This window comes from Papio anubis, chromosome 11, assembly GCF_008728515.1.
Source record: "Papio anubis isolate 15944 chromosome 11, Panubis1.0, whole genome shotgun sequence".
Classification (NCBI taxonomy): Eukaryota; Metazoa; Chordata; class Mammalia; order Primates; family Cercopithecidae; genus Papio; species Papio anubis.
Genome location: NC_044986.1, coordinates 76,761,716 through 76,788,870, shown reverse-complemented (window position 1 = coordinate 76,788,870; position 27,155 = coordinate 76,761,716). Strand labels below are relative to the sequence as shown.

General features: G+C 47.5%; 1 protein-coding gene across 5 annotated transcripts in view; it reads right to left on the bottom strand.

Annotated features, from left to right (window-relative positions):
- The window catches only part of TSPAN14 (tetraspanin 14), a 63,144-nt gene that overhangs the window by 15,035 nt on the left and 20,954 nt on the right, over positions 1 to 27,155 (bottom strand). For all 5 annotated transcript variants that reach the window (XM_003903691.3, XM_031652334.1, XM_031652333.1 and 2 more), the window contains exon 2: positions 14,554 to 14,651. In XM_003903691.3, the coding sequence (XP_003903740.1) occupies positions 14,554 to 14,634 (81 nt within the window). In that variant the 5' untranslated portion in view covers positions 14,635 to 14,651. The remainder of the gene's footprint in view (positions 1 to 14,553; positions 14,652 to 27,155) is intronic.

Here is a 27,155-nt window from a genome sequence, read left to right as displayed (position 1 = left end):
TCTCAAGCCTTGAGCCACTTCTGCCTATTTTACTCAGTAACTAGCCCCAGGGGCTAGAATGGAAAGAAAGGGCTCAAGGAAAACCCCAGGAAGTCTTACCCAACCCTGAAAGTAATCTGTGATCCAACCTCTTCTGGATCACAGATCACTTTCAGAAAATGCACAAATGCCCAGTATTTTGTATGAAATTTTAGAGGGTTCACAGCTTCCCACTGCTGGCTCCCACAGTGGTCTGTGAACACTAAGCGAAGAACCCCCACCAAGAACTAATGCCTCCATTTTACAAAAGCAGAGGCACTGAGGCCCAGGGAGGGCCAAAACCAAAGTGCCAGGCAGTGGGGAGAAGGGCTGAATCACAAGTCTCAGTTCATTCATTCACTCCTCACTCATTCATTCAACAAATATTCACGGAGTACATCCCGAGTGCCAGATGCTATCTCAAGTACTAGATACAGCACCAAGCCAAGGGGGGCAGAGCTCCCTGGGCTCATCTCTAGCCCTTTCTACCACACCACACCCATTTCCTGCTTCTCAGTCCTCCCCCTGAACTGACTAGCTGGGAAGGGTTTTCCTGATGGAATGCATGACCGCTTCGTTTCCCTCCCCAGGTGTCTTACACTGGCATGCCGAGCGAGCCTGCAGGCGACTGGTCACCACCTGCCGAAACCTGTAAGCTCCATCCCCACCCATCTTATTCAAGGCCCCCAGTGACCTGCCTCCCTCTTGCCAAAGCTGGAGGCCAAGACTTTTCCTTGTGGTATCTGACCTCAGTGGTCACAGCTGGTCATTCCCTCCTCCTCCAAGCACTCCACTGACACACTCTGCTTCAGGGACCCTGAGCATATGCCAACTGCCTTCCTCCCTGCTACTCCTCCTCCTCCTTCAGACCCCTCTAGACACTGGTGGGCGTCACTCACAGTCCTAGCTCCTTCACCCTGCCCTGAGCCCTCTCGATGATCTCATAATTCACAAGGTTTAAATACCATCTAAACACTGCTGACCGACATACCCAGATGTCCAGTCCTGGCCATGCCCCCAGTCAAATACTCTAATGTCTACTTTACTTGTCCTCCTAAGACAGCTAATGATATTTCACTCTTATTCTGCCCCACTACGCAGCCTTGGTCCCCCGACCCCAACCCAACTCATGCAACTCTTCTCCGTCTCATTCAGTGGCACCACCGTCCACCCAGCAAGTGTAGAGAGAAAACCCAGACGCTAGGCTTGGTGCCTTCTTCCTCTTTTGCCCCACACTCAACCCAGAGGACCCTCTGTTGGTTCTGCCTCCAAATACACGGTGCATTCAACCAGCTTTTCTCCAGTCTCTGCTCCCACCTGCCCCGGCTCAACCCATTCGGGTCTGGATCCCACAGGGGGCTCCTCACTGGTCCAAGCAACGAGACTGGTCCTTCAAAAATACAGAGCTGGGAACTCCCCTCCTCGAAACTCTGCAGTGACTTCCCACGCAGACCTAGAAGAAAATGCACGTTCTCTCCCATGGTCCCCAAGGGCCTCTGCAGCCAGGCTTTGCGCACACCTCCCAAGACATCTCCTTCCCACCTGCAACCCACTCCCCGCGCCACCCTGACATTCCTTCTGTTTCTTGAAGTCATCAAAATCACCCCTGCCTCAGAGCCAGGACACTCTTCCCTCAGCCTGGAATGCTCTTCCTCCATATCCATTCCTGACTCCTCCCTCACTGCGTTCAAGGCCTCCTTTTACCACCCTTCGTGGAACTGCTCCCCATCTCCCACGTGTGACCTCCTCTGTTGATTTTCTTTGTGGCACTGATCCCAGACCACAGGGCCTGTCTCTCTATTGTGTCTCCCCAGCTAAGCCCTTCTAAGGCCAGAGATGTTATCTGTTTTGTTCAGAGTTGCAGCCCAACAACGAGGAGGGCTTGGCCCACAGTAGGCACAGAGCAGGCATGAGTGACTCCCCAGGACCCAAGACCACGACAGTGCTTGCCTGGGTCCTTCTAGTTACCCCCAGGTGCGCTTCTGGGTGTGATTCGATCCAAAAGCATTTTCAGCAAATGTGGGCCAAGAAAAACTCAGCCTGGCCCAGTTCCATGGGCCAAGCTCTATATAGGGGCATTCGCCTACAGTCAGAGTAGAACAAGCCCAGAGGCCAATGCCCCATCCAGCATTCCCAACAGACATTCCAGCCCCTGCCTAACCACTTTCCAAGACAGTCCACTCATCCCCTGGTGCCACATGGGACAGGTGAGAAAAGTCTGTCTTAAAGACACTCAACAAAACCACTGCTGGAGCTGCCCTCTCTCCTCCCCACTGCACTTCACAGCTCACCCCTTCTCTCACCTTGACTACTAAGTCTGACTTCTAAGTGTATCGTTTCCCACATTAATACCAGCCTCAGGCTGAGAACAGTGGCTCACAGTAATTTGGGAGGCTGAGGCAGGAGGATTGCTTGAGCCCAGGAGTTCAAGACCAGCCTGGGCAACATGGCAAGACCCCATCTCTTAAAACAGACAAACAAAAAGGTTTTTTTTGTTGTTGGTTTTTTTTTGAGACAGAGTCTCGCTCTGTGCCCCAGGCTGGAGTGCAGTGGCACAATCTCGGCTCACTGCAAGCTCCGCCTCCCGGGTTCACGCCATTCTCCTGCCTCAGTCTCCTGAGTAGCTGGGACTACAGGCGTCCGCTACCGTGCCCGGCTAATTTTTTGTATTTTTAATAGAGACGGGGTTTCACCGTGGTCTCGATCTCCTGACCTTGTGATCCGCCCGCCTCGGCCTCCCAAAGTGCTGGGATTACAGGCGTACAAACAAAAAGATTTTAAAAAACTAGTTGGGTGTGGTGTCACATGCCTGTATTCCCAGTTACCAGGGAGACCAAGGTAGGAGGACTGCTTGAACTTGGGAGGTCAAGGCTGCAGTAGGCTGAGATTGCACCACTGCACCCCAGCCTGGGTGGTGACAGAGTAAGACCAGGTCTCCCAAAAAAAAAAAAAAAAAAAAGCCTCAGTTCCATCTATATTAATAGGTTTCTGTGAATTCATGCTGAGGTGCTGTATTAATTGCTCTCCCAGGTGACTAAATAGATACAACAGGAAAAGGTGACTGGTTTCACAAAAGGAATTTTGTTCTGTACAAGTTCTCAAAAAAGACCCATGATCTCAAGAGCTGTTCATATCCCCACCCTCAGGGGCACAGTGCCCATGCAAAGGTAGGCCCACTCCTGCTCACCTCTGTTCCAATCACCCCTTCCCCAAACGCAGGGCCACTTACCGCTCTGCATATGGCCCACAGACCATACCCTCCTTCGCTTGCTGATCTTCTCAAGGCCCCCAGGGAAAGCCCTGGTTGACTCTGTTTGCTGGGGAAGCCAGCTCCCTACCAGTGCGTGCAGTTCTCTTTCTCTCAGCTCTAAGAATAAGGGCTTGGCCAGGCGTGGTGGCTCACACCCGTAATCCCAGCACTTTGGGAGGCTGAGGTGGGCGGATCACCTGAGGTCAGGAGTTTGTGACCGGCCTCACCAACATGGAGAAACCCTATCTCTACTAAAAATACAAAATTAGTTGAGCGTGGTGATGCATGCCTGTAATCCCAGCTACTCAGGAGGCTGAGGCAAGAGAATCACTTGAACCCAGGAGGTGGAGGTTGCGGTGAGCCAAGATGGCGCCATTGCACTCCAGCCTGGGCAACAAGAGCAAAACTCCGTCTCAAAAAAAAAAAAAAAAAAAAAAAGAATAAGGCCTTGTGTTGTTTTTTATTCTGTCTTAAAGGAAGAACTAAAGTTAACTCACACCGGAAAGACAGGAACTTGGGGATCACATGTCAGATCATGGGTTCAACAAACAGTGACCCAGGGCAGGAACTCTGAGTACCAACAAATCTGGTTTCAGAGACCAGGAGATTGAGGGAGGACCAGACAGGGGAAGTGACCTGCCTGAGAGCTCACATAACAGTCCCATGAATGAACCGGGTCACTGGCCCGCTTCACCCCACGGTACCCTTCCCTGGAACTCTGCAGCAGATGGTCTGTGGGGCCAGGCTGGGTGAGCCCTGACTGCTGTGAGCCCTGGCTGCCAATCTTCTGGGAGTGAGGGTTCAGCTGAGTACCCTCCAGCCTCAAGTGACCTTCTTTGTCTCCCTCCTATGGCCTAATTGAATTACCTACTGAAGAACAGGGCCCAGCTCCGGCCCAGCTTGAGGGGAGACCAGCCTTCTGTCTGCTGCACCAGCGAGCTCCTAGACTGCTATGGTCACTGCGAATAGCTGCCCTTTCCTGGGAGCTGTGCACTGCATTAAACACTTAATGGACCTAAGGCTATCCCTCCACATCCCATAACACTGGCTCAATTACCCGCATTTTTCAGACAGGAAAGCTCAAATGTAGAGCAATTTGGTCCTTTGCCCAAGGTCACATGGCTAGCTGGTGGCAGACTTAAGAACCAAACCTGGATGCCTCTGACCCTGGCAACACATTATCTTACCACCCACAGAGCAGCTGCCTTCCACGCAGGGGCACTCACACAAGGGCCCGGGGATGTAGGAATTCCACAGGGGGGCTTTGGGGTTGTGCAGCTCTAAAGCCAAATGATCCACACTGTCAGGTGGTGAGACCACTTGTGTCCCAACCAGGGCAGGTGGATAAGGCAGCAGGGCCTCTTTGTGGGTCACCACAAAGATTAAATATTGACCTTTCACCTTAGGAAAATGCCCCTGCGAAAGGCAGGAGGTCCTCTTGGGGCACTCTGGGCTGGTCCAGCCAGAGTCCAGACACAAGAAATCCACTTACCACATGAGCAAGCATGTGGTACTTTACCCAAGCGCTATCAAGTCACAAAGGAAGTGACACCCGGCCAGGCCCTGCTGAACTGGAGGAGAAAGATGCAGCTCCAAGCAGGTCAAAGGCAGCCTCTCACCCATGATTTAATGGCCTTGGCTCCTTGCAAGATTTAAGCATGTATAAAAGTACTTGGCAACTCCTGCAGGCCCCAGAGGCCTTTCTTCAGCAAGATCAAGGCGAACTACCAGCAGCAGGCGATGCTCTCAGGCTCTGCCCTGCTGGCCTCCGGGTCTTGCACAATCCATGCGCTGACTCAGGCTGACATTCACAGAGCCTCTTCCCCTGAACAAAGCCGGCCCTGGGTCCAGTCTCTGCTTTGCAGCTGCCTAGTGACAGGGCCTCATGCGAGTCCGATACCTTTTCTGAGCCTATGTTCTCTACAAAACAGGAATGATCTTTCCTAGGTCACAGGAAGGTTGGAAAGATTAAAAGAAGATCCTACGTGACATACTTACTCCAGGCACAGAGCCAGTCTCAAGGTGGCCATGCCCTCCTGCAGGGCAGGCAGAGCAGAGACGTGGGGGACGTTCGAGGATATGCCACAAGCATCTGCTGTCCTGAAGACACTGCATCTCCTTCTCGTGATGCTGGTGTTCCGTACCCCACCCCCAATTACTTCCAGCACCAGCCTCCGTCCTAAGACAAAGTTCTCCTTTCCAGAGGCACCTGTTTAACTGGGCTTCTGGAGACAACAGTGAAGCAGAGCTTAGGGAAACAGGGCCTTCTGCAGGCTTTTCGAGTGAGGCAGGAAAGGATGATGGAAAGAAAACGCCAGGGAGCGGAGGAAGCCAGGATTGAGTCTCAGCTTTGTTCCTAACTTACAGAGTCAGGGCCTCGAGGAAGCCATCCCTCTCCTGGGTCTCAGTCTGCCAATCAGCAAAATAAGCAGCAGGAGACCGATGACCTCCAAGGACCCATGCACATGCACCTCCCACTGGCTAAGCTTTGCCATTACAAATTACACCAGATGGAAACCCCAGGGTCCTGGCACTCTCCAGAATAGGAAATCCCGAATCCAGGCCTGAGGCATTCAGGAAACAACAGCGATACTTGTGGCCACTTGAAATGCTGATGATTCAATAGAACTTGAGGCAAAAAACGACCAGGAGGGTGCAGATCCCAGACCCAGCCTGGCCCTGAGAGCCCAGTGGGCCAAGGGAGGAGTTGCAGTTAACCATCCTGTGTTGAAAGTCTGAACCAAGCCACTTGTCAGTGGGAGTTTGGAAGGTCTGGGAGCCAGAAGGAATGCTAGGACTCGGCTTCCTTATGACACAGGGAAACAGAGCCCAGAGCAGGAGGTACCTTGCACGGGGTCACACAGCTATCACACCCCAGCTTTTCCTCCTGCCAGAAGGGTGGTTCTGAGAAAAGGCAACAACATGTGCCCTTCCAGCAGAGCCAGAGAACCCATGCGAGGGCCCCATTGTGGGGAAGGACTGCGCAGAGGGCTCCAGGGGCAGCTTCCACAGCTGTCTGTGTTGCCAGATAACAGGGAGTTGACCCCCACTGAGCCCCGCCCAGGAACCTGTGTCAAGGCCCTTGAAAGGAAGGAAGGCGGAGGGAACACAGTCATTCAAGGGAGGTGACAGGCAGTACCCCCAGGAGAGAAGAAACCCCCACCCTAACTTTGGCACAGTTCACAGTGATTAACAGTGGGTAGAAAACCAAGATACTAAAGCAGTGGTCAGCATTTTTGTAAAGGGCCAAATAGTAAATATTTTCAGCTTTGTGTGCTGGATGATCCCCGTAGCAATTACTCAACTCTGCTGTTATAATGGGAAAGCAGCCATAGATAATACGTAAATGAATGGGTGTGGCTGTGTTCCAATAAAATTGTATGTGTAAAAACAGGCGGAAGGCCAGGTTTGGCCTGCAAGCCATAGTCTGCAAAGCTCAGCTCTAAACTATCACACTAAAACCATCTGGACCTGGAGAGGAAAGACGGGATTTCCTCCTGCTCAGCCACACAAAGCCTGGGATACCCTATACTCAGGTCTCCAACACTGGTATGTTTTTATACCACTGTAACAGGTCTTAATAGCCTAAAACTGTAAACAACACAAACAATATATCCCCACAATAGAATATTACACAACAAGAATAAATGATCTACAACTATGTACAACTGCATGAATGAATCTCACATATGATATCAAATGAAAGATATCAGACACAAAAAACTTCATACTGTTAGGGAAGAATACTTAGTGGAAAAACTATAACTAACATCCAATCAAAAGTTACTAGATAGGGAAGAAAAGGAAACAAGTGAGCTACAAGAGAAAAAATTCAGTAAATAGAAGACACAAGTATGACAGAGAAGATGAAATTGCAACAACTTCAAAACAAGTATTGCAAATATGTTCAGGGATTTAAAGGAAAATATAAATATGATAAGGAAAGAAATTGGAGGCATAAAAAAGACCTAAATGTAACTACTAAAAATAGAAACTACAATACTAGAAATGAAGACTTCACTAGATGGGTTTAACAGCCAGTGAGACGCTACGGAAGAAAAGATCAGTAAAGCTGAAGACAAAGCCACGGAAACTAAAGGAGAGGGGTAAAATGCTCAACAAAATAAAAAACTAAACCAAGCCTAGGACAATGTCCTAGGGAAATGGGACAGGGAAGGGGAGGAAAAGGGTGTACATTTGAAAACATAATGGCTAAAATATTCCAAATCTGATGAAAACTATAAACCCACAAATCTCAAAGGCCAATGAACCCCAAACAGAATAAACACAAAGACAACTATACCAGCACGTATAAGCATTTTACCCCTCTCCTTTAGTTAGGAAAAAAAGATCTAAAAATTAGTGATCTACTCTTCCAGTTTAAGTAGCTAAGGAAAAGCAAAATAATCCCACAGTAGAAAGGAAGAAATAATCAAAATAAGAACAGCAATCAAGGTGAATGTGAATGTACTTGATGCTAATGAACTATACACTTAAAATGGTTTCAATGACAAATTTTCTGTTATGTATGTTGTACAATTAAAAAATAAAAAATAATTTCAAAAGATTTTTAAAAAGTAATTAAAAAGAGAAAAACAATAGAGACACCATCATCTAACTAAAAAAAATCAGATACCAGAGTTTAATTTATAGCAACAGGAGGCAGAACCACCATCACCCAGGGAAGGGGTGGGGTGGGGTGGGCATGACTGTAGGGGCACAAGGAAAGTTCCTGGGGTGATGGGAATGTTTTATATCTTCATTGTGATGATAGTGATTATGTGACATGTACAGTTGAGATTGAACTGTACAGTTAAAATGAATAAATGTTATTCTATCTAAATCAGACATCAATAGAAGTGATCATTATAAAAAGGATTTCCATTAAAGAAAAAAAGCACAAACAAGAAAAATCACTCCTGTAGACTATGCCATGCTGATTATTTACCAGCCAAGGAGGCAGAGTTATACAAGTACACCAAGGTACTTAAGACTTGAAAGTACGTGTAAGCATTTAACAGTCCTGTGTGCCAGGCAATAATCTCAAAGCACCTTGAACATCCCTTCCTCAGTAATCCCAACTGGTGGTCCCAGCCTCACACTTGCCTAAGTTGGGAAAATTGGGGGCTGAGGCCATGCAGGCCTCAGCACCACTGGCCATTCTTTAAGTTCTAGTGGAGTTTCTGATTAAGCAATCCCTGTCCTCTGCCTTGGCAAGCCTAAATGCAGAAACACACACACACACACACACACACACACACACACACACACACACACCCTGTGCCAAAAGACGGTCAATTTCCTATGAATTGAGGCAGTCGTTCTGGGGATGTGATTCTGACTGTATGTCAGGCAGGTTAAAATAATGTACACACCTTGTGACCCATTTAATCTCACTCCTGGGAATCTATCTCAGCGAATAATTTCCCTCCCTTCCCTAAAGGGAAGAATGTGTATTACATAAACCAATCACTGCATCCTTATCTGGGATAGTAAAAAAATTGGAAACAACCTAAATGTCCAATATGGGAATTTCTAAAAATACGGTTGGAAAGATAATGTTGCAACCTGGAATGTTCTGTATTAGTAGATGCTGCTGTGAAAATGCATATCTCAAGATTGCAAGGATACTACTCACAGGATATGAAACTGTGTGCCTGCAGACAGGACAATGGGGCATGGAAGAAGAAATGCAGTAAACCTGGGATGCCTTGTTTAGCCTTTATGAATTCCCATGCAATTACAAAAGTTGATTAAATACTACTTGAAGAGAAAAAAGGACATCTTCCCAGCAGTGAAAACAAAAATACACTATATACATTATTAAAACACTAGACTTTTCCCTTTTGACTGCATCACTGAGATGGAAATGAAGAAATCATCTGCCTGAAGATCTAGGGATCAGGCCTTGGGGTCTGATATCAAAGGCACAGAGTTCAGCTCAAATAAGGGCAATTCTCCATCAGTCAGAAGAGCCCAGAACAGCAGACTATCCTGTGAGGTGGCAGGTCCTCTCTAAAGAGGAGCATAATAAAGGTCTGATGAAGAGAATAAGACCCTGCCTGCAAAGATGCCCTAGACAAGGGTAAGGAAAGAGAGCTGATCTTTCCTCCTTGGGCTTGTCTTCTCTTTCTTGTGCAGGGTGGCCACATGCCCAGATTTGCACAGGACAGGCCTGGCGTACACCTGTTGTTCCAGGAACATTCTCAACAAACTCTCTCTTACTCTCAAAAGTTGAGCCATAGATTACATGTTCACCCTACTCACAGGAGATATCTGTGACTCTGAAGGAAGAGGCCTCAAGCCATGCTGGTCACAGAGCACAGATGTCCATGGATCTCATCTCACTCAGAAACAGGCTGCACAGAGGCGAATTCACACATTTTACAAGGGTAAGCTCAAATAGACCCAAGTCACTGAGAAAACCAATGGCAGAATGTCATTTAAAAAAATTTTTTTTAAACTACAGACAAGCAAAGGACTCTCCTGTGTAACAAAGGCCTACAGTCTACTTAGAAGGGGTTTCAGTTCTTCACTTTTAATCCGTCTCTGAAGCAGATCCAGGCAAGGACTTCATCCAACCTCAGCATGCAGATTAAAGCCAATGCTTGTGCTGGAAACCAGCCCTGGAGTTGCAGACATCATCTGAATCATCCCTCTAGAGGATTCACTCGGCAAACTTAGACAACCCCAAATGCTTTGTGGAACCAGTGGGGGGTATAAATGAGCAAAGACAAAGGGCCAGACGCCACTCCTCCAGTGTACGCCTCTCCCAGCTTCCCTTCCTCTGCACGTCAAAGTGAGATCTTCTGTACCCATTAACCAACAACTCCCCAATCTTCCCTTCCCAGGCTCCTAGCAACCAACATTCTACTTCCTGTCTCTATGATTCTGACTACTGTGGGCACCTCATATAAGTGGAATCATACAGTATTTGTCTTTTTGCGTCTAGCTTATCTCACTCAGCACAATGTCCTCAAGGTTTACCCATGCTGTAGCATGTGACAGAACGGCCTTCCTTTTTAAGCTCTTTCACATCTGTATAATATCACATTTTGTTTATTCACTCAATCATCGATGGACACTTTGGTTGTTTCTACCTTCTGGCAACTGTAAATAATGCTGCTATGAATGTGCACATGGGTGTACAAATATCTCTGCGAGATCTTGCTTTCAGCTCTATTTGTTATACCCAGAAGTGGAATTGTTGGATCATACGGTAACTCTATTTTTAACTTTTGTGGAACTACCATACTGTTTACCATAGCAATTGCACCATTTTACATTTTCACTAATAATGCACAAAGGTTTCAATTTCTCCACATCCTCATCAACATCTGTCATTTTCCATTTTTTAAAATAATAGCCATCCCAATGGGTGTGAAGTGGTATCTCATTGTGGTTTTGATTTGCATTTCCTAAGTCAAAGTGAGATTTTGCACTAAAAACAGGTCTAGTACAACTAAAGAATGATTTTTTTAACAAGTAAAAAACACTAGCGCTCTCAAAAAGCTATGTTGCATGGAAGCATATTTTCCCTAACATCCTTGTGATAAGAACCTCATGAAGCCCATTCCATTCTCATTCTGTAAACCAAGAGGTTCAGAACAGACACGCAAACATCAGTGGCATCCACATTTCTTATCCCAAGCAGGTTTTAACAATCCCTGGGAAACCTTGACCCCGAAGTCAGAGAGCTTAAAAAAAAATCTATTAGCGACCAAAGGGTATTTATCTATAAAGAATGCTATTGTGGAAAAAATATATATATATATTTTTTTTTTGGAGACAGAGTCTTACTCTGTCGCCCAGGCTGGAGTACAGTGGCGTGATCTTGGCTCATTGTAAGCTCTGCCTCCCGGGTTCACGCGATTCTCCTGCCTCAGCCTCCTGAGTAGCTGGGACTACAGGCGCCCGCAACTACGCCCGGCTAATTTTTTGTATTTTTAGTAGAAACAGGACTTCACCGTAGCCAGGATGGTCTCGATCTCCTGACCTCATGGTCTGCCCGCCTCAGCCTCCCAAAGTGCTGGGATTACAGGCGTGAGCCATCACGCCCAGCCTATGAAAATAATTCTAATTGAGGGCAAACTACTAAATAAAACATCATATTTGTTCCAACACCTAGAATTGGTCACAGAAGCAACAAGTTGCCTTCTGCACGTTGAAACTGGCCTGCTGAGCCCAGTGTCCACCATCAGCATGTGCAATCCTTCTGCCACTGCTCACTGTTAATTCATTAAACAAAATACAAATAAAAACACTGTGCAAAATCATCTACCTGGGCCTTGCTTCAAAATAATCCAAAGGGTTGAGCGGGGAGATACAAATCAAATAAGCTAGATGGTGGGAACATGGAGCTCATTTTATTATCCTACTTTTATATTTTCTCCATTTTAAAAAAAGAAAACTTATCTGAAGAGGTAAGGGCTTGGGCATTCCACTTTATACATTTTCAGCAACCTGAGGCAGACACTAGGCAGCTGAGAGTGCTACGTCACAAGGAAAACACTGAAGCTTAGCCAGGTCACTCAGCTCAGGGAGACCCTGGGTGCCCAGAGCCAGCCTGGCACACTCCTGCTACACCATGAGCTTCCCAGAGGGCTGTGCGCCCCAGTGTCAGGCCTCACCCCACATTGCCAGCTCCAGTGCAAATGAAGACTGCACATCACTACCAGGAACCCAGTGGGAGGGTCCAGCAGCTTCCCCCTAAGCAAGGCACTTGGCCTCCCACTCTTATTTCCCAACCAAGCTCTCTCATGCTTGGTCTTCCTGGCTGTTCCTGTTTGTTCCTTCCTGTTCTGCCCCAACGCACACTAACTGAAAAATGATTAACTTTCAACACACACATTGCCAAATCTGCAAAAGGCGGAAAACACTGCAGCACCCTTCAACCACCAAGCAGACTTACTACCATGCTGGATTCATGCGCTCCACTACTGGAATATAGTGCGGCAAATGTGTTACCGAGCAAGTTAGTAGAGCTCCCTGGTGTCAAAAACTCTCTCCTGAAACCCTCTGAAGAAATGAAGATACCAGGGCCCTCAGCCACAGCGGTAATGGAAGAGTGTTGCTCTAGCTGCAGAAATTAAGATGAGAGTCGGAGGTTGAGGCACAAAGCCAAGCAGCACACCCACAGAAGGGAGCAACTGGGTGTCCAAGTGTCCAAGTGTCAGACTGCCTGCCTAGCCCAGTGACCCTCCACCATATACTTGGCTGGGGGTGCAGGATGGTGGAGGGGGAACACCAGGTAAGGCCAGGGGGCTCTCCAGACAGGGAACAATGCTGCTCTGAGAAGCCAAACATCATGAGGATGGAGCACGGAATCCCACATTAAGAGGGACCCAGAGGCACCACATCAAATATCCAGCAATGCCCTATTTCAGGAACAATGATGCAGTTGCTGGTGCAAAGTTATCGGAGCACAGGAAAAGATGTGGGCTAAAAGACCAAGCCATTGAATCCCACCTTATTTCTCTAGGACAGAAAATCCCCAAACACACTAAGATAAATCACCAGGAGATGAGGCTGTAAAATCAAGCTTGCAAGGCTGAGAAGACTTAGTAAGTCTGCCTTGTTTTCAAGAGTTCCAGTCCCAATAGGTGATGCCAAATCTGCAGTAGAAGCAAAATATGACATCATGGCCACTCATTCTGTCCTCCTTTCTCCACCTACACCCACACAGATATTCATAAACTATGTTTAATGGTTTTAAAAGCCTCTGTGCATGATCATGTCCCCAGGCCCTCCTGCACAGAATCAATGTCTGCCTCTCCCTGGACCAATCTCACTGGCAATAAACACATGCTATATCTCCCTTAACCCCCCTGACCATCTCCAGCCAGTGTCCAACTTTTCTTCTCCTCTTTAAGGCAAGCATCCTTGGAAGAACTGTCAAGAGTCATCCCCTTCACTTCTTTACTTCCCACTGGCTCCTCAGCCAACTCCAGCTGGGTTTCTATCCACCCACCCCGATCCGCTACCCAGAGCACAGAGTGGTCTCTTCAAGTTCATCAACAACCTCCACTTTGTCTAAGCCATTACCAATGTCCTGTCCTCATCCTTCTTCGCCTCCCTGCACCATGGTTGACTGTGCCTTTCTACTTTAAAGGCTTCTACAACACACAATCTCCTGGTCTTCCCTTTACCTCGGACCACTCGCTCTCAGCCAACTTGGGAGTGGGTTTTCTTCCTCGACCCAACCTCTAGCATCCTAGGGCTCAATATTCAGACCTCTCCTCTTCTCAGTCAACACACCCATTTTCCACACTCTCATCTGGTCCAGCCCTTCCTCTGATGGTGGCTGGCCAAGACTTCCATCTCCAGGACAGTCAACAACAAAGGAAATGGTATCTCCCTGAGGCTGGCTATGAGATAATTTAAATGTACCCCTTCTATCCCAAATCCCATCTCAGAACCTGGTCACTCTGCAGAGTGACTCTCCAGTCACTCCAAAATCAGATCACACCACCCAACTTACAAGCCTTCCAATAATTATTTAAAGCAGTAAAAAATAATTCCAACTATTTATTGAGACCCGTGTGATCCTTTGTGACCTGGCTCCTGCATGCCTCTGTCCCTATCTGTGTCCCTTCTGCCACTTACTCAGCTCCAGCCACATGGCCTTCTGTTTGTCCTTTGCACACACAGAGCTCATTCCTGCCTCAGGCCCTTTGCAGCTGCCATTCTGTCTGTCTGGAGCATTCTTCCCCAGATCCCTGCTTGGCCGCCTCTTCATTAGTACTCAGTTTTCAGCCCACAAGTCACCTCCACAGAATGCCTTTCCCTGGCCACCCTAGCTAAGGAGCATCTCCCTCACTGTCCTGTTGTTCAGGAGGCTAACATGCCTCTTGGTTACACATAAGCACTATAAGAATAGCACTTTATTGCCCTTGTCTGCTATCACCTCCCAGAACCTAAAACAGGGTCTGGCCCATAGTCAGATGCACACAAAGTACATTGCTCCTGATGTCTCATTGGGGCACTCCCAGGATCGGAACAGGGGGCAGGTGAGGGAGACAGACAGGAATCTGGGTCAGAGTCCCAAGGCTTCCTGAACCCCCAAGGCTGGGTTGGCCTTACTCTGGCTTTCAATCACCTCAGCCTTCGGCCTTCCCCCATCCCCACAGTTGCAACTGGTTCTGTGAGGGTAGGGGTCACTGACCCTCCCCACCACCTTATTCCAGAGCTTTACATAGTGTCTGGCAAATTAAGAGTGTGTGGAAAACCATAATTTAGTGAATAAAGGACTAAACAAGGGAATGTGGCCACTCTCATCCACTTACCCAGAAGATGATGTTGTAGCTGAAAAGGAGGTACTTGTACCAGCAGCTGACCTTGGCGTTAGAGTATCTATAATAGTGCATCTTCTGAGAAGCAGAATCTGCGGAGAGATGTGTGACTAGTGAGATGACAGGCTCAGCGTTAAAACCTCTCCCCAAAACCTGCTCATAGGTAGATTCCAGAAAGCTCCAGATCATTTCCCTCATGACCCTTTACCGGTCCAAGCAGAGGCCTACTACCAAGGCTAGGTATAGGTAATGCAAAACTCAGGTTGAATCAGCTCTCCAAAAAACAAACGAAAGGATAAGAGACATTTTTGAAAGAAGGAAGAAAGATGCTTTTTAAGTGTCTTTTAAGTACCAAGAATTCTGCTCGGAGCCTTCCCAAATATTGATCTCATCACCTCTCGACTGGGAATTGGTTTTTTTTCACTTCATGGTTTAGGAAACCATTCAGAAAGATCATATGACTTGCCCAAGGACAAGAGAGCAGTGATAGCCCAGGATTGGAACCAAGGACAGGGGACTTCACAGTCCACGTTCTTTCCACGCACCAGAGCCAACAGAAGAAACAGGGGCTCAACCACAAAGAGCCACGTTTGGGAGATGAACATGCAGGCAGGTCTGGACATGATCCAACTGTGCCCAGTGAAGAAAAGCCAAGATGAGGGCTCCATATTCATTCATGCAGCATTTTCTGAGAACCTCTGAAGCTCAGCCCTCAGAGGTGAGGAAGGCCACTGGAGCCAGCAGCCGTCCCCCTGCTCCCTCCCTCCCCTGTCACCCGCACCCCACCCCCACCACCTCAACCCAGACCATAGCCATAGCTTTGTCCTCCAGGGCTGTCATGAAACTTGGACTACACAGCCTACGTGGGAAGACCCTGTGAACTACAGAGTGAAGGGTGGGGCCACTGATTTTTATCTGTGTCTAACCCCCAAAGCAACCTCAGAGATCCTACCACAGAAGGGTGTTATTTCTGAGGGACTTTTCTGAGGGCCTGGGCTACCTTTACTGCTTTCCTTTTTGAACCCCAGTGGCAATCCAGGTGGACCCCTAAGTCCTCCATGGTCTCCTGCCCCCAGTGCAATGGCTGAACAGCGGGGAAGGAGGGAGTGCCTCAAGTGGACAGGTAGGAACAGGATCAGAGGCCCGCAGGGCAGTGGTCCCATGCCAGCCCCGTGCTCACCCCCAGCTTCCCAGGTGAGGAGAGTAATACAGCACAAGGCGAAAGCAGACAAGGCCACCCTAGAGGTGAGGAGGCGACCGACCCACATCCGCCAGTGAGAAACCAGCTTCCACGTGGTGGCTACTTGCAAAACCCCTTCCTGTGAGGCTGCCACGGCCGGCTGGCTGCTGCTCTGCAATGTTCTCAGAAAGAAGTGCCAAGAAGGGACATGAAACCACACTCCTCTGGAAACGGAACCTGTGACCGCTCCACCTCTCCCACAGTGTGGAATTGACAGGCACAGCCTAGACACTACCACTCATCCACCGGACCCTCCTTCTGTCTGACCTCGGGAACCGGCAGGGGAGAATGACAGGCAGACCACTACCCAGCTGCCCCATCCCCACCTCCTGCCCTACCACCACCCCACCAGCAGAAGAGTACGTCCATAAAACTTGCCTCCAAGAATGAGTGTGTGAACACAACCACCTGCTGCCCAAGGACTCTACAGGACACAAGGCCACACACGAGGTCTAAACACTGTCTGGGCCACACAGAGTGGCTGCAGGGAGAAAAGGAGCTCTCAGGTAGAGACACAGGCGCCTTCCTCCAGCAACATGACCTCAGCCCATCCAAGTCCCTGCTCTCTCGGGACCTCAGCATCTTCAACTAAAGTGGGGCTCTTAGTGACCTACCCCTAATGTCACTGGCATGAGGGGCCTGGCTGGCAGCATCGGAATCACTTATTCTAAATACAGATCCCAGCCCCCAACACAAGGTTCTGGTAAGGAGGTCTGCGTTGGAGCCCTGAATCTGCATTTCTGACAAGTCCCCCACCCCCGCCCCCACCATGATACTGACATGCCAGCAGACCCATGCCCAGCAGATCAGGTATCAGCTTAGGCACCGAGGGCTGCAGCAGTCCCCTTGGGGGATCTTACAAAGGTAGATGGGCCTGTGAGCTATGATGCAGCACACGGATTCACAGAGAGGGGCTCCTTGCAGGCAACTAACTTAATGGTAGCTATAGCTAACATTCACCAGCTTGTTTCAGATTACAGGGCCCCACAGCACTGGGTTGGTTTGTTAATTTTTTGTGTAGGTAGAGATAGCAGTCTCACTATGCTATGTTGCCCAGGCTAGTCTCAAACTCCTGGCCTCAAGCAATCCTCCCTCCAGGGCCTCCCAAATTGCTGAGATTACCTACATGAGCCACCACACCCAGTCAATGGTTTGGCTTTTTTAATTGTTCTTTTTTTCCCCTTCAGGGGAGGGTTGCACTACCCAACTATAAATCCATGACTGGATTAATGCATATAGAATGAAAAAAAACTTTTAACCTAAAACTCAAGTACATTTATCACAGAGAACTGTCAATTCAGCTGGAAACACCCTATGAGGCAGAAAAATGTTCTAAGCAGTAGAAACTCTGTTCCTTTTTATGGACAAGACAATCCTGCCCCGCTCTTTCTCATGGTTCCCAGAGGAGCCTGGAAAGTAGAAGGCTGTGCCCTCCAGGGAGCTGGGCCTCAGGAACTGAGGAGGGCTGGTCAGGCATGGAATCGAATGCCTTGGGATCCTAGAGAGTGCTCCTTTAACCTCATTTAACCCAACCCTGTAAAGAACTCTCCGGAAGCAGTAAGAAAAGCCAAACTTCCCCCTTCCTCCTCGATGAAAGCTCCACAAAGAAACCAGCTCATTAGCAAACGTGTCTGTGTGCTTTCCGCAGTGTTGGTGGCTCACCTCTGCTCCCCTGCCCGGGGCCTTCGCAAAATGACTGTCCTGTGGCAACACAGGGAATCTCAACCTGATGGTCCCTGGTCTCCTGCAGCTCGCAACCATTAAGTGCACAGAACATGGAAAGGCTACAGGGAACACTTCAGGGGGATGCAGCTGGCAGGGAGGCCAGCACTCTGGAGCAAGGATTCTCCATGGGGCGCCTGGCTTCCCTGACCATCTGCTGTTTCACCTTCCACCCAACACTCATGACCAACCAGGAAACAATTCTGCTTTCAGATGCTGGGATCCACACCTACAACCCGTCAGAGACTCTCATAGCCACACCCTAAACTCCAAGCCCTCACTCCCTCCCTGGTAACATCAATACTCGAAACTACACTAGCCAGGGCCACACTGCGGAGTAACTAAGAAGAAACCCCCTCTCATCCAAGAAGAGGTATGCCACACTCAGACAACGTATCCTGATACACGTGCCACTTACAACCCAGAGCACATGCACCACCAGCATTATACCACTTTTGGCCATTTTTGTACAACCCAGGATAACCCTATGAGGTCTAGAGGTGGGGCTGTCCCAGTGACACTTTTTCCCCCATCCTCAGCCCACAGAAGAGGAAACTATTGCAAGAACTGTTGCAAGGAAACATTTCAGTTTTCCTTCACCCCCCTCCCCCACCCCTGCCACCCACCTAACCTCAGGAGAGGGAGGGAAAGCACCTCTCACTCTGTCCTTCTCTATTCTGTTGGTCAGCAGGTTGAAAAGCAGGTCCTGACCCTCCATGGGGCTGGCAGATCCTGGTCTCCACACAGTTTAAGCTGAGGGAGGTAAATGGGAGGCTCATTTGGACTCCAGCCTAAGCCACATCCTCCTACACAGTGTATGGTGGCCTTCTATCTGTGGAGGGGTAATGATGGAGCTGCACAACAGGTGTGGCTCGGAGGCTTCAGAATCCCAAGGGAGAAAAAAAGGACTGAGCATTCCTGAGCCACCAACGGAGCTACTAGCGCATTTACGCAAAAATGCAGGAAGGCTGATAAGGCAGTAGTGCTGAAACTAGAACCCAGATCTGACCCGAAATGATTCCCGAAATCACCATGGTCCCTAGCATCTCACCTCATTTGCTAAACCACATCATACTGAAGGAAGGCAGAAATTAGCCCTCTATGAGCAGACGCATCCACAATGAACACCAACACCATTTAGCTTACACACACAGAGACACACACGCACGACTAAGAACCTTCCTGAAAGTAGAGATGGGTAAACTTTTCACAAATGTTAAGTACCATTCCAGCAGAGGAAGAATCTCCAAAAGCTATTTTGTGTGCACAGAAAAAAAAATTAAGATCTCAAACTGTCTCAACTCTAAGAACATGATAGAAAATAAAGCATCAGTGTGGCAGGAAGGAGGCACATGTTTATCAAAATACCAACTTTTCAAAATGGGGCAGAGGGAGAATTGTTTAACAGTGGTGAGATAACTGGTTAGCAACTTGAGGGGAGTTAAATAATAAGCAAATAACAATTTACAGATTTAAAGGGCATACGCACATGCACGCAAACACCACACCCAGAGAACAGGGTTTTCAATTCCATTTTACCCTCCTTCAACTTTTGAGGCAACAGGAAAAAAACAATTTAAAGCACAACACTACCAAGCCTGAACAGATAACAAGTCTAAAAAATTCCCATGATTAGAAGTAACATTAAAATAAAAACGGAAACACAAATGGTTCTGCAGCTGAAAAAATTACGACAGAGTAAATATCTGCAACCTACAGAGAGAGTCATACTTCAAAAAGACTCCCATTGTATACAAATGAACAAAGGATATGAACATCATACACGAAGGAAAGAATAACATAACAAAGGGAAGAATAACATAACAAATGGAAAAATAAGCCTGCGCAACATGGCCAAACACCATCTCTACAAAAAGTACAAAAATTAGCTGGGTGTGGTGTCTGAAGTCCCAGCTACTTGGGAGGCTGAGGTAGGAGGATCGCTTGAGCCCGGGAGGTCAAGGCTGTGATGAACAGTGATCACACCACTGCACTCCAGTCTGGGTGATGGAGCAAGACCCAGACTTTTTAAAAAAAAAAAAAGGAAAAATATTCAATGTCACGAGAAATAAAACTTAAAGACAATCCAGACATACTATTTCACACTTTTTTTTTTTTTTGAAACGAGTCCTGCTCTGTTGGCCAAGCTGGAGTGCAATGGCGCAATCTCAGCTCACTGCAACCTCCGCCTCCCTGGTTCAAGTGGTTCTCCAGCCTCAGCCTCTGGAGTAGCTGGGACCACAGGCGCATGCCACCAGGCCCGGCTAATTTTTTTATTTTTCATAGGGGTTTCGTCATGTTGCCTGGGCTGTTCCTGAACTCCTGAGCTCAAAGCGATCCACCCACCTCGGCCTTCCAAAGTGCTGAGATTACAGGTGTGAGTCACCATGCCTGGCCTATTTTATACTTTTTTTTTTTTTTTTTTTGGAGATGGAGTTTCGCTCTTGTTTCCCAGGCTGGAGTGCAATGGCGCGATCTCGGCTCACTGCAACCTCTGCCTCCCGGGTTCAAGTGATTCTCCTGCCTCAGCCCACTGAGTAGCTGAGATTATAGGCGACTGCCACCGTGTCCAACTAACTTTTGTATTTTTAGTAGAGACGGGGTTTCACCATGTTGACCAGGCTGATCTCGAACTCCTGACCTTGGGTGATCCGCCCATTTCAGCCTCCCAAAGTGCTGGGATTATAGGCGTGAGCCACCACACCCGGCCTACTTTATACTTTTTAATTTAACAAAATTGCCACTACTATTGTGGCAAAACATTTATTCCTTGCTAGCAGCAGAAGAAATGGTGTTACTACCATTTGGTAGCAACATGGTAACATTGACCACCAAAAAAAAAAAAAGGCACACCCTTAATCAGTAAACTAATGACTAAGAATTTGCCTCCAGAAAAAGGATATGCATTAAGTGAAACACGAACCTGATGGTTTGCAATTATGGGACAATTTGTAAGCACGTGCTTAAAGGCCAAAGTGGAACGTTAAGAGCATGAAAATGGCTGCATGGAGTGGTGGTGGACTTACAAGTGATTTTCCAAAAAGGTTTCCAGCGTCACACTTACCATTACCACTCTTGTATTATAAATGAAAATGGGGTCACTGCTGATTGGGGGGTGCCCCTGCTGGGGAGGAGAATGCTGGCTACAATATGATAAGGCTGGCAGTCACTATAAACAGGGCTCGGCTTCAGTGTTGTACTCACCTGTAACATTCCTCCCTTCTGCCCTTCTTTAAATTAAAAAAGTAGCACATTCTCAACTGTAAAATATCTCAACAATTCAGAATTATGAAAAGTGAACTGGCTGGCTGGGAGCACTGACTCACGCCTATAATCCCAGCACTTTGGGAGGCTGAGGCAGATGGATCACCTGAAGTCAGAAGTTCGAGACCAGCCTGACCAACATGGTGAAACCCCATCTCTACTAAAAACACAAAATTAGCCAGGCGTGGTGGCTCACGCCTGTAATACCAGCTACTCAGGAAGCTGAGCAGGAGAATCACTTGAACCAGAGAGGCGGGGATTGCAGTGAGCCAAGATCGCGCCATTGCACTCCAGCCTGGGCAACAAGAGCGAAAACTCCATCTCAAAAAAAAATAGGAAAAGAAAAGTGAACTGACAATGAGAAACCACTAAATAAGGGTTTTCAAATCTTACCATGACCCATAGAAAGAAATACATTTAACGAAAGTCAATCCAGTGCACGCACACACTCACATGCACAACTAAAATGAGTTCTGTGGAGGCCGGGCACAGTGGCTCACGCCTATAATCCCAGCACTCTGGGAGGCTGAGGCAGGCGGATCACTTGAGGTCAGGAGTTTGAGACCAGCCTGGCCAACAAGACAAAACCCTGTTTCTACTAAGAATACAAAAAATTAGCCGGGTGTGGGGACGGGCGCCTGTAATTCCAGCTACTCGGGAGGCTGAGGCAGGAGAATTGCTTGAACTTGGGAAGCAGAGGTTACAGTGAGCCAAGATTGCTCCAGTGCACTCTAGCCTGAGCCACAGAGCAAGACTCCATCTCAAAAAAATTAAAATGAGTTTTGTGAAATATGTCCTCCATCACATGCCGTGCATTACAGATTTGCTTTTTTCTTTTCATTTTTCAAAATCATAACTGCACATAATGTAAGAATCAACTACTGTAAAAACCGTGTTGAGAAAACAGCAGATTCCAGCCCTTAGGTCAGGTTTTCCCTTTCTAGGTGACACTTCCAACTTCTAGCTGACTCTTGATGTTTACACCCAAATATCTCTTAGAAATGTCTGCATATAGGCTGGGCGTGGTACCTCATGCCTGTAATCCCAGCACTTTGGGAGGCTGAGGCGGGCGGATCACCTAAGGTCGGGTGTTCAAGATCATCCTGACCAACATGGAGAAACCCCGTCTCTACTAAAAATACAAAATTAGCCGGCTGGGCACAGTGGCTCATGCCTGTAATCCCAGCACTTTGGGAGGCCGAGGCGGGCAAATCACGAGGTCAGGAGATTGAGACCATCCTGGCTAACATGGTGAAACCCCATCTCTACTAAAAATACAAAAAATTAGCCGGGCATGGTGGCGGGTGCCTGTAGTCCCAGTTACTCGGGAGACTGAGGCAGGAGAATGACGTGAACCCAAGAGGCGGAGTTTGCAGTGAGTCAATATCATGCCACTGCACTCCAGCTTGGGCGACAGAGCGAGACTCCGTGTCAAAAAAAAAAAGCCAGGCGTGGTGGCCCATGCCTGTAATCCCAGCTAATTGGGAGGCTGAGGCAGAAGAATCGCTTGAACCCGGGAGCCGGAGGTTGCGGTGAGCCGAGATCGCGCCATTTTGTATTATTCCCCAACTTTTCAGTTTTAGCACTCCACTTTCTACCTTGGAAGAGGAGGACTTAACTATTTACTCTCCACAAATCCCTCTCCCTGCAAGCTACCCCTCACGCTTGTCCTTTCCAATCTCTCCACTGATTAAACTGCAGTGCTGGCTGGAGTAATTTTCATAGCTGACCTTATTATGACCATGTGAGCTATCAGAGTGAGCAAGATAACACATGATTTCATTTCTTTTCCCGTACAACTTCTTGTTTTGCTTAATTTTCTATGAATTTATCAATTTTTAACTGAAATTTTGATATCAGTTGTCTAAATCTACTCTCAGTGAGTTTTTTCACATCTGATGTTTTATTCGTATTTCTTCTTCAAAAAGAAATCCTCCTGGGGCCTTCGGAGGTCCTTCCATCTGGACCAATGCACAGAATTCCCTTTACATCTTTTGGGATACACCCTAAAGAAGATCCGGTCTTTGTTCATCTTCATGGAGAAATCCTTCAATGTGAAAGGCAAGTTTTTCACATCCAGTATGTCTGAAACATTTTTATTCTACCTTCCTTTTTTTTTTTTTGAGACAGAGTCTCACTCCTTCATCCTGGCTAGAGTGCCCTGGCACAACCTCAGCTCACTGCAACCTCTGCCTTCTGGGTTCCAGAGATTCTCCTGCCTCAGCCTCTGGAGCAGCTGGGATACAGGCATGCACCACCACACCCAGTTAATTTTTACATTCTTAATGGAGACAGGGTTTTGCCACGGTGGCCAGGCTGGTCTCGAACTCTCCTAGTCTCAAGTGATCCGCCTGCCTAGGCCTCCCAAAGTGCTGGGATTACAGGATCCCTTCACTCTTGAATGAGTTTGGCTGTGTGCAGAGTTCTAGGCTGGGGTTCAATTTCATTGAGCATGATGAAGGCATCACTCCTCTACCTCCTATATTCAGATGTATCGAGAAGCCCAAAACCACTCAGATTTCTGATCTCTGTACTTGACCTGTTTCTTTCTCTGTGTAACTTGTGTATCACCCCTTTCTCCCAAGCATATTGACGTTTGAGGGTACTAGTTTGGGTCTGCCTTCCTCTACTTGGCTCAACATTCGATAGGCCCCTCCATAGAGAAGCTAATAACCTATTTCAGGCAATATTTTCCTCAATGATTTTGCCACCTGCATTCTTCTGTTTTCCCTTTCGGTTAGCTCCCATCAATTGATGTGGGAAGCCTGGCTGATGCTTTAATTTTCTTACCTTTTCTGCCTTATTTATTATTCACCTCCTCATTTGTTTGCTCTATTTTCTGAAAGACTCCCTGAACTTTATTTTCTAATAATACTACTGATATTTTTGCTCTGCCCTTATTTTTTTTTAATTTTCAGATAACTTTGTTTTCTAATTGTTCCTTTTTATTGTATCCTGTTCTTATTTCATGGATATAATAATTTTTTTCAAAATGTTCTTTTCTCCAAATAGACTTCCTTTCAAATTGCTTTTTTTCATTTCTTTTGCTTTCCTTCATTAGGCACTTTCTTTAGCCATCTAGTAATCCCTAGCAGTCCTCATGATTAAGAGTGAATGACTCAGGAACTAGCTGGAAGCTCTGAGTCCCTGGGCAGCTAAGTTTCTGTCTAGGATGACCTGGTTGGGTCATTTGCTGGGAAATCCTTGCTGTGAGCATCATTTGTATTGTTTTCCCATCTTAGGCTGGTTAGATTCCACAGTGAGGACCCTTTTCATCTCTAAGGGCCTGGCTGTCAATGTTCTAGAAGCTAAAAGGGGTCAGAAGACTAGAGAATGGAAGTGGTCTCTATATTAACTCCCAAGAATACCTGGAGGCTCCTAGGCCCTTGGTTTTTCCTTCTGCAGAAATGTGCAACATGCAGCTAAAGTCGAAGAGGCCAACACCCAGCATCATGGTGGAAGGAAAGGGATTGAAGGATATAACTGCATCAGCTGCTTTCAAACTATTCTTGTACTCAGCAACCTCTGATGCCCACGTTCCCCTCCCCCCACCAAAAAGTCTCATGCCTTCCACTCCTACATTATAAACCAAATCATTCATGTACTCTTTGCTTGCAAAATTTTTCTTGCTGTTGTTTTATTTCTCATTCTCCCTGTCCTCATCCATTGATTTCTTTTTTACAACTCCCTTTATCTTATGTGGGGTTTTAGGAGAAAGCAAAATCAGATGTGTCTACTCAGATCACTATTTTTTACCCAGAAGACCTCTAGGAAGATTTCAAAGTATTTTTAATTGCCACCTTTTTATTCAGCAAACTGAAAAAATCAGGAAGTATAGTCTATTATTACACAAAAGAAAGGGCAAAAGAGACTTGGCACATGTAATTAAGGTTACTAATCAACTGATCTTAACATAGGGGGATCATCTGAGCAATCCAATGTAATTACATGAGCCCTTAAAAGCACAGCTTCCTCCCAGCTGAGGGCAGAAGAGGAAGGCAGAGAAGCAGCAGCAGGATTTGATGCACTGTTGCTGGATCTGAGTAGAGGGGCCACATGCAAGGACCAGTGAGGGGCTCTAAAGGCTAAGAGTAGCCCTGGCTGATAGTCAGCAAGGACTCAGTCCTACTGTAGCGAGAAACTGCACTCTGCTGAAAACCTGAATGAGCCTGGAAGTGAATTCTTCCTAGAGCCTCCAGAGAGGAGCACAGCCCTGCCAACAATTTGATTTGGGCTTTGTGAGACCCTAAGGAGGGAATAAGTTGAGCTATGCTGGGCCTGGACCTCTGACCTACAGAAATTGTGAGATTTAATACAGGCGGCCTTCTGCAACCACAGTTCTGTATCCATGGATTCAGCTAACTGGGAATGAAAAATATTTGGGGGAAAAAAAAAAGATACAAGTAAAAAATACAGTAAAACCACCTGCAATCCCAGCACTTTGGGAGGCCGAAGCAGGTGGATCACGGGGTCAGGAGATCGAGATCACCCTGGCTAACATGGTAAAACCCCGTCTCTACTAAAAGCACAAAAAATTAGCCAGGTGTGGTGGCAGGGGCCTGTAGTCCCAGCTACTCGGGAGCCTGAGGCAGGAGAATGGCGTGAATCTGGGAGGCGGAGCTTGCAGTGAGCCGGTATCATGCCACTGCACTACAGCCTGGGTGATAGAGTGAGACTCCGTCTCAAAAAGAAAAAAAAAAAAATACAGTAAACAACTATTTCCACAGCATTTACTTTTGTTTTTGAGACAGGGTCTTGCTCTGTCGCCTAGGCTCGAGTGCAATGGTGCAAACTTGGCTCACTGCAGCCTAGACCTCCCAGGCTCAAGCAATCCTGCCTCAGCCTCTCAAGCAGCTAGGACTATAGGAGTGTGTTACCATGCCCAGCTGATTTTTAAATTTTTTGAAGAGACAGGGTCTCACTATATTGCCCAGGCTGGACTCGAACCCCTGGGCTCAAGCAATCCGCCTGTCTCAGCCTCCCAACATGCTTGTATTATAAGCGTGAGCCCCCGCACCCAGCCAGCTTTCACACTGTATTAGATATTTTTAAGTAATCTGGAGATGGTTTAAAGTTTAGGAAAGAATATGTGAAGGTTATATGCAAATACTACACCATTTCATATTAAGGACTTGAGCATCTATGGATTTTGGCATCGTGGAGGAGGTGTGTCCTGGAATCAAACACCCTTGGACAATGCAGTGATGACTGTATAAAAAGAATGGGGAGGTCGGGCACCATGGCTCACGCCTGTAATCCCAGCACTTTGGGAGGCCGAGGCAGGTCAATCACAAGGTCAGGAGTCCCAGACCAGCCTGGCCAAGATGGTGAAACCCTGTCTCTACTGAAAATACAAAAATTAGCCGGGTGTGGTGGCAGGTGCCTGTAATCTCAGCTACTTGGGAGGCTAAGGCAGAGAACTACTTGAACCTAGGAGGCAGAAGTTGCAGTGAGCTGAGATCGCGCCACTGCACTCCAGCCTGGGCGACAGAGCGAGACACTGTCTCAACAACAACAACAAAAAGGATGGGGAGGCCGGGCACAGTGGCTCACGCCTGTAATCCCAGCACTTTGGGAGGCCGAGACGGGCAGATCACGAGGTCAGGAGATCGAGACCATCCTGGCTAACATGATGAAACCCCATCTCTACTAAAAACACAAAAACATAATTAGCCGGGCGTGGTGGCGGGTGCCTGTAGTCCCAGCTACTCGGGAGGCTGAGGCAGGAGAATGGCGTGAACCCGGGAGGCGGAGTTTGCAGTGAGCCAAGATCTCGCCACTAAACTCCAGCCTGGGGGACAGAGCAAGACTCTGTCTCAAAAAAAAAAAAAAAAAAGGATGGGGAAAGGGGGCAGAAAAAGAACATCAACTCAGAACAGAGTGGACCTTTAACTTAAAACTTTTTGTCTCTTTTTAGAGACAGGGTCTTTAATTCCCAGCTTCACATGGTCCTCCTACCTCAGCCTCCCAAGTAGCTGGGACCACAGGTGTGTACCACCATACCAAGTTAATTTTTAATTTTTTTTTGTAGAAATAGTGTTTCACTATGTTGCCCAGGCTAGTCTCAAACCCCTGGCTCAAGAGATCCTCCCTCTGCAGTCTCCCCCAAAGTGCTGGGATTATAAGCATGAGCCATCACGCTCAGCCCAAAACTTTTAGATTTACAGAAAAGCTCATTATTTCTCCTATTGCCAGATTAGCTCTATCAAACATCACTGCAACACAACAACTCTCTCAAGAACCAGCTGTTTGTGAGCCTTGGATCCAGAATAAACTCCGGCCAGTGCTTGGCAGCCCCACACCCAAAGGAGTCAGGCCCCTGGCTCCTCCCACAGGGACCTTCAGAGGGGGAGGATGGCCGCCTGCATCC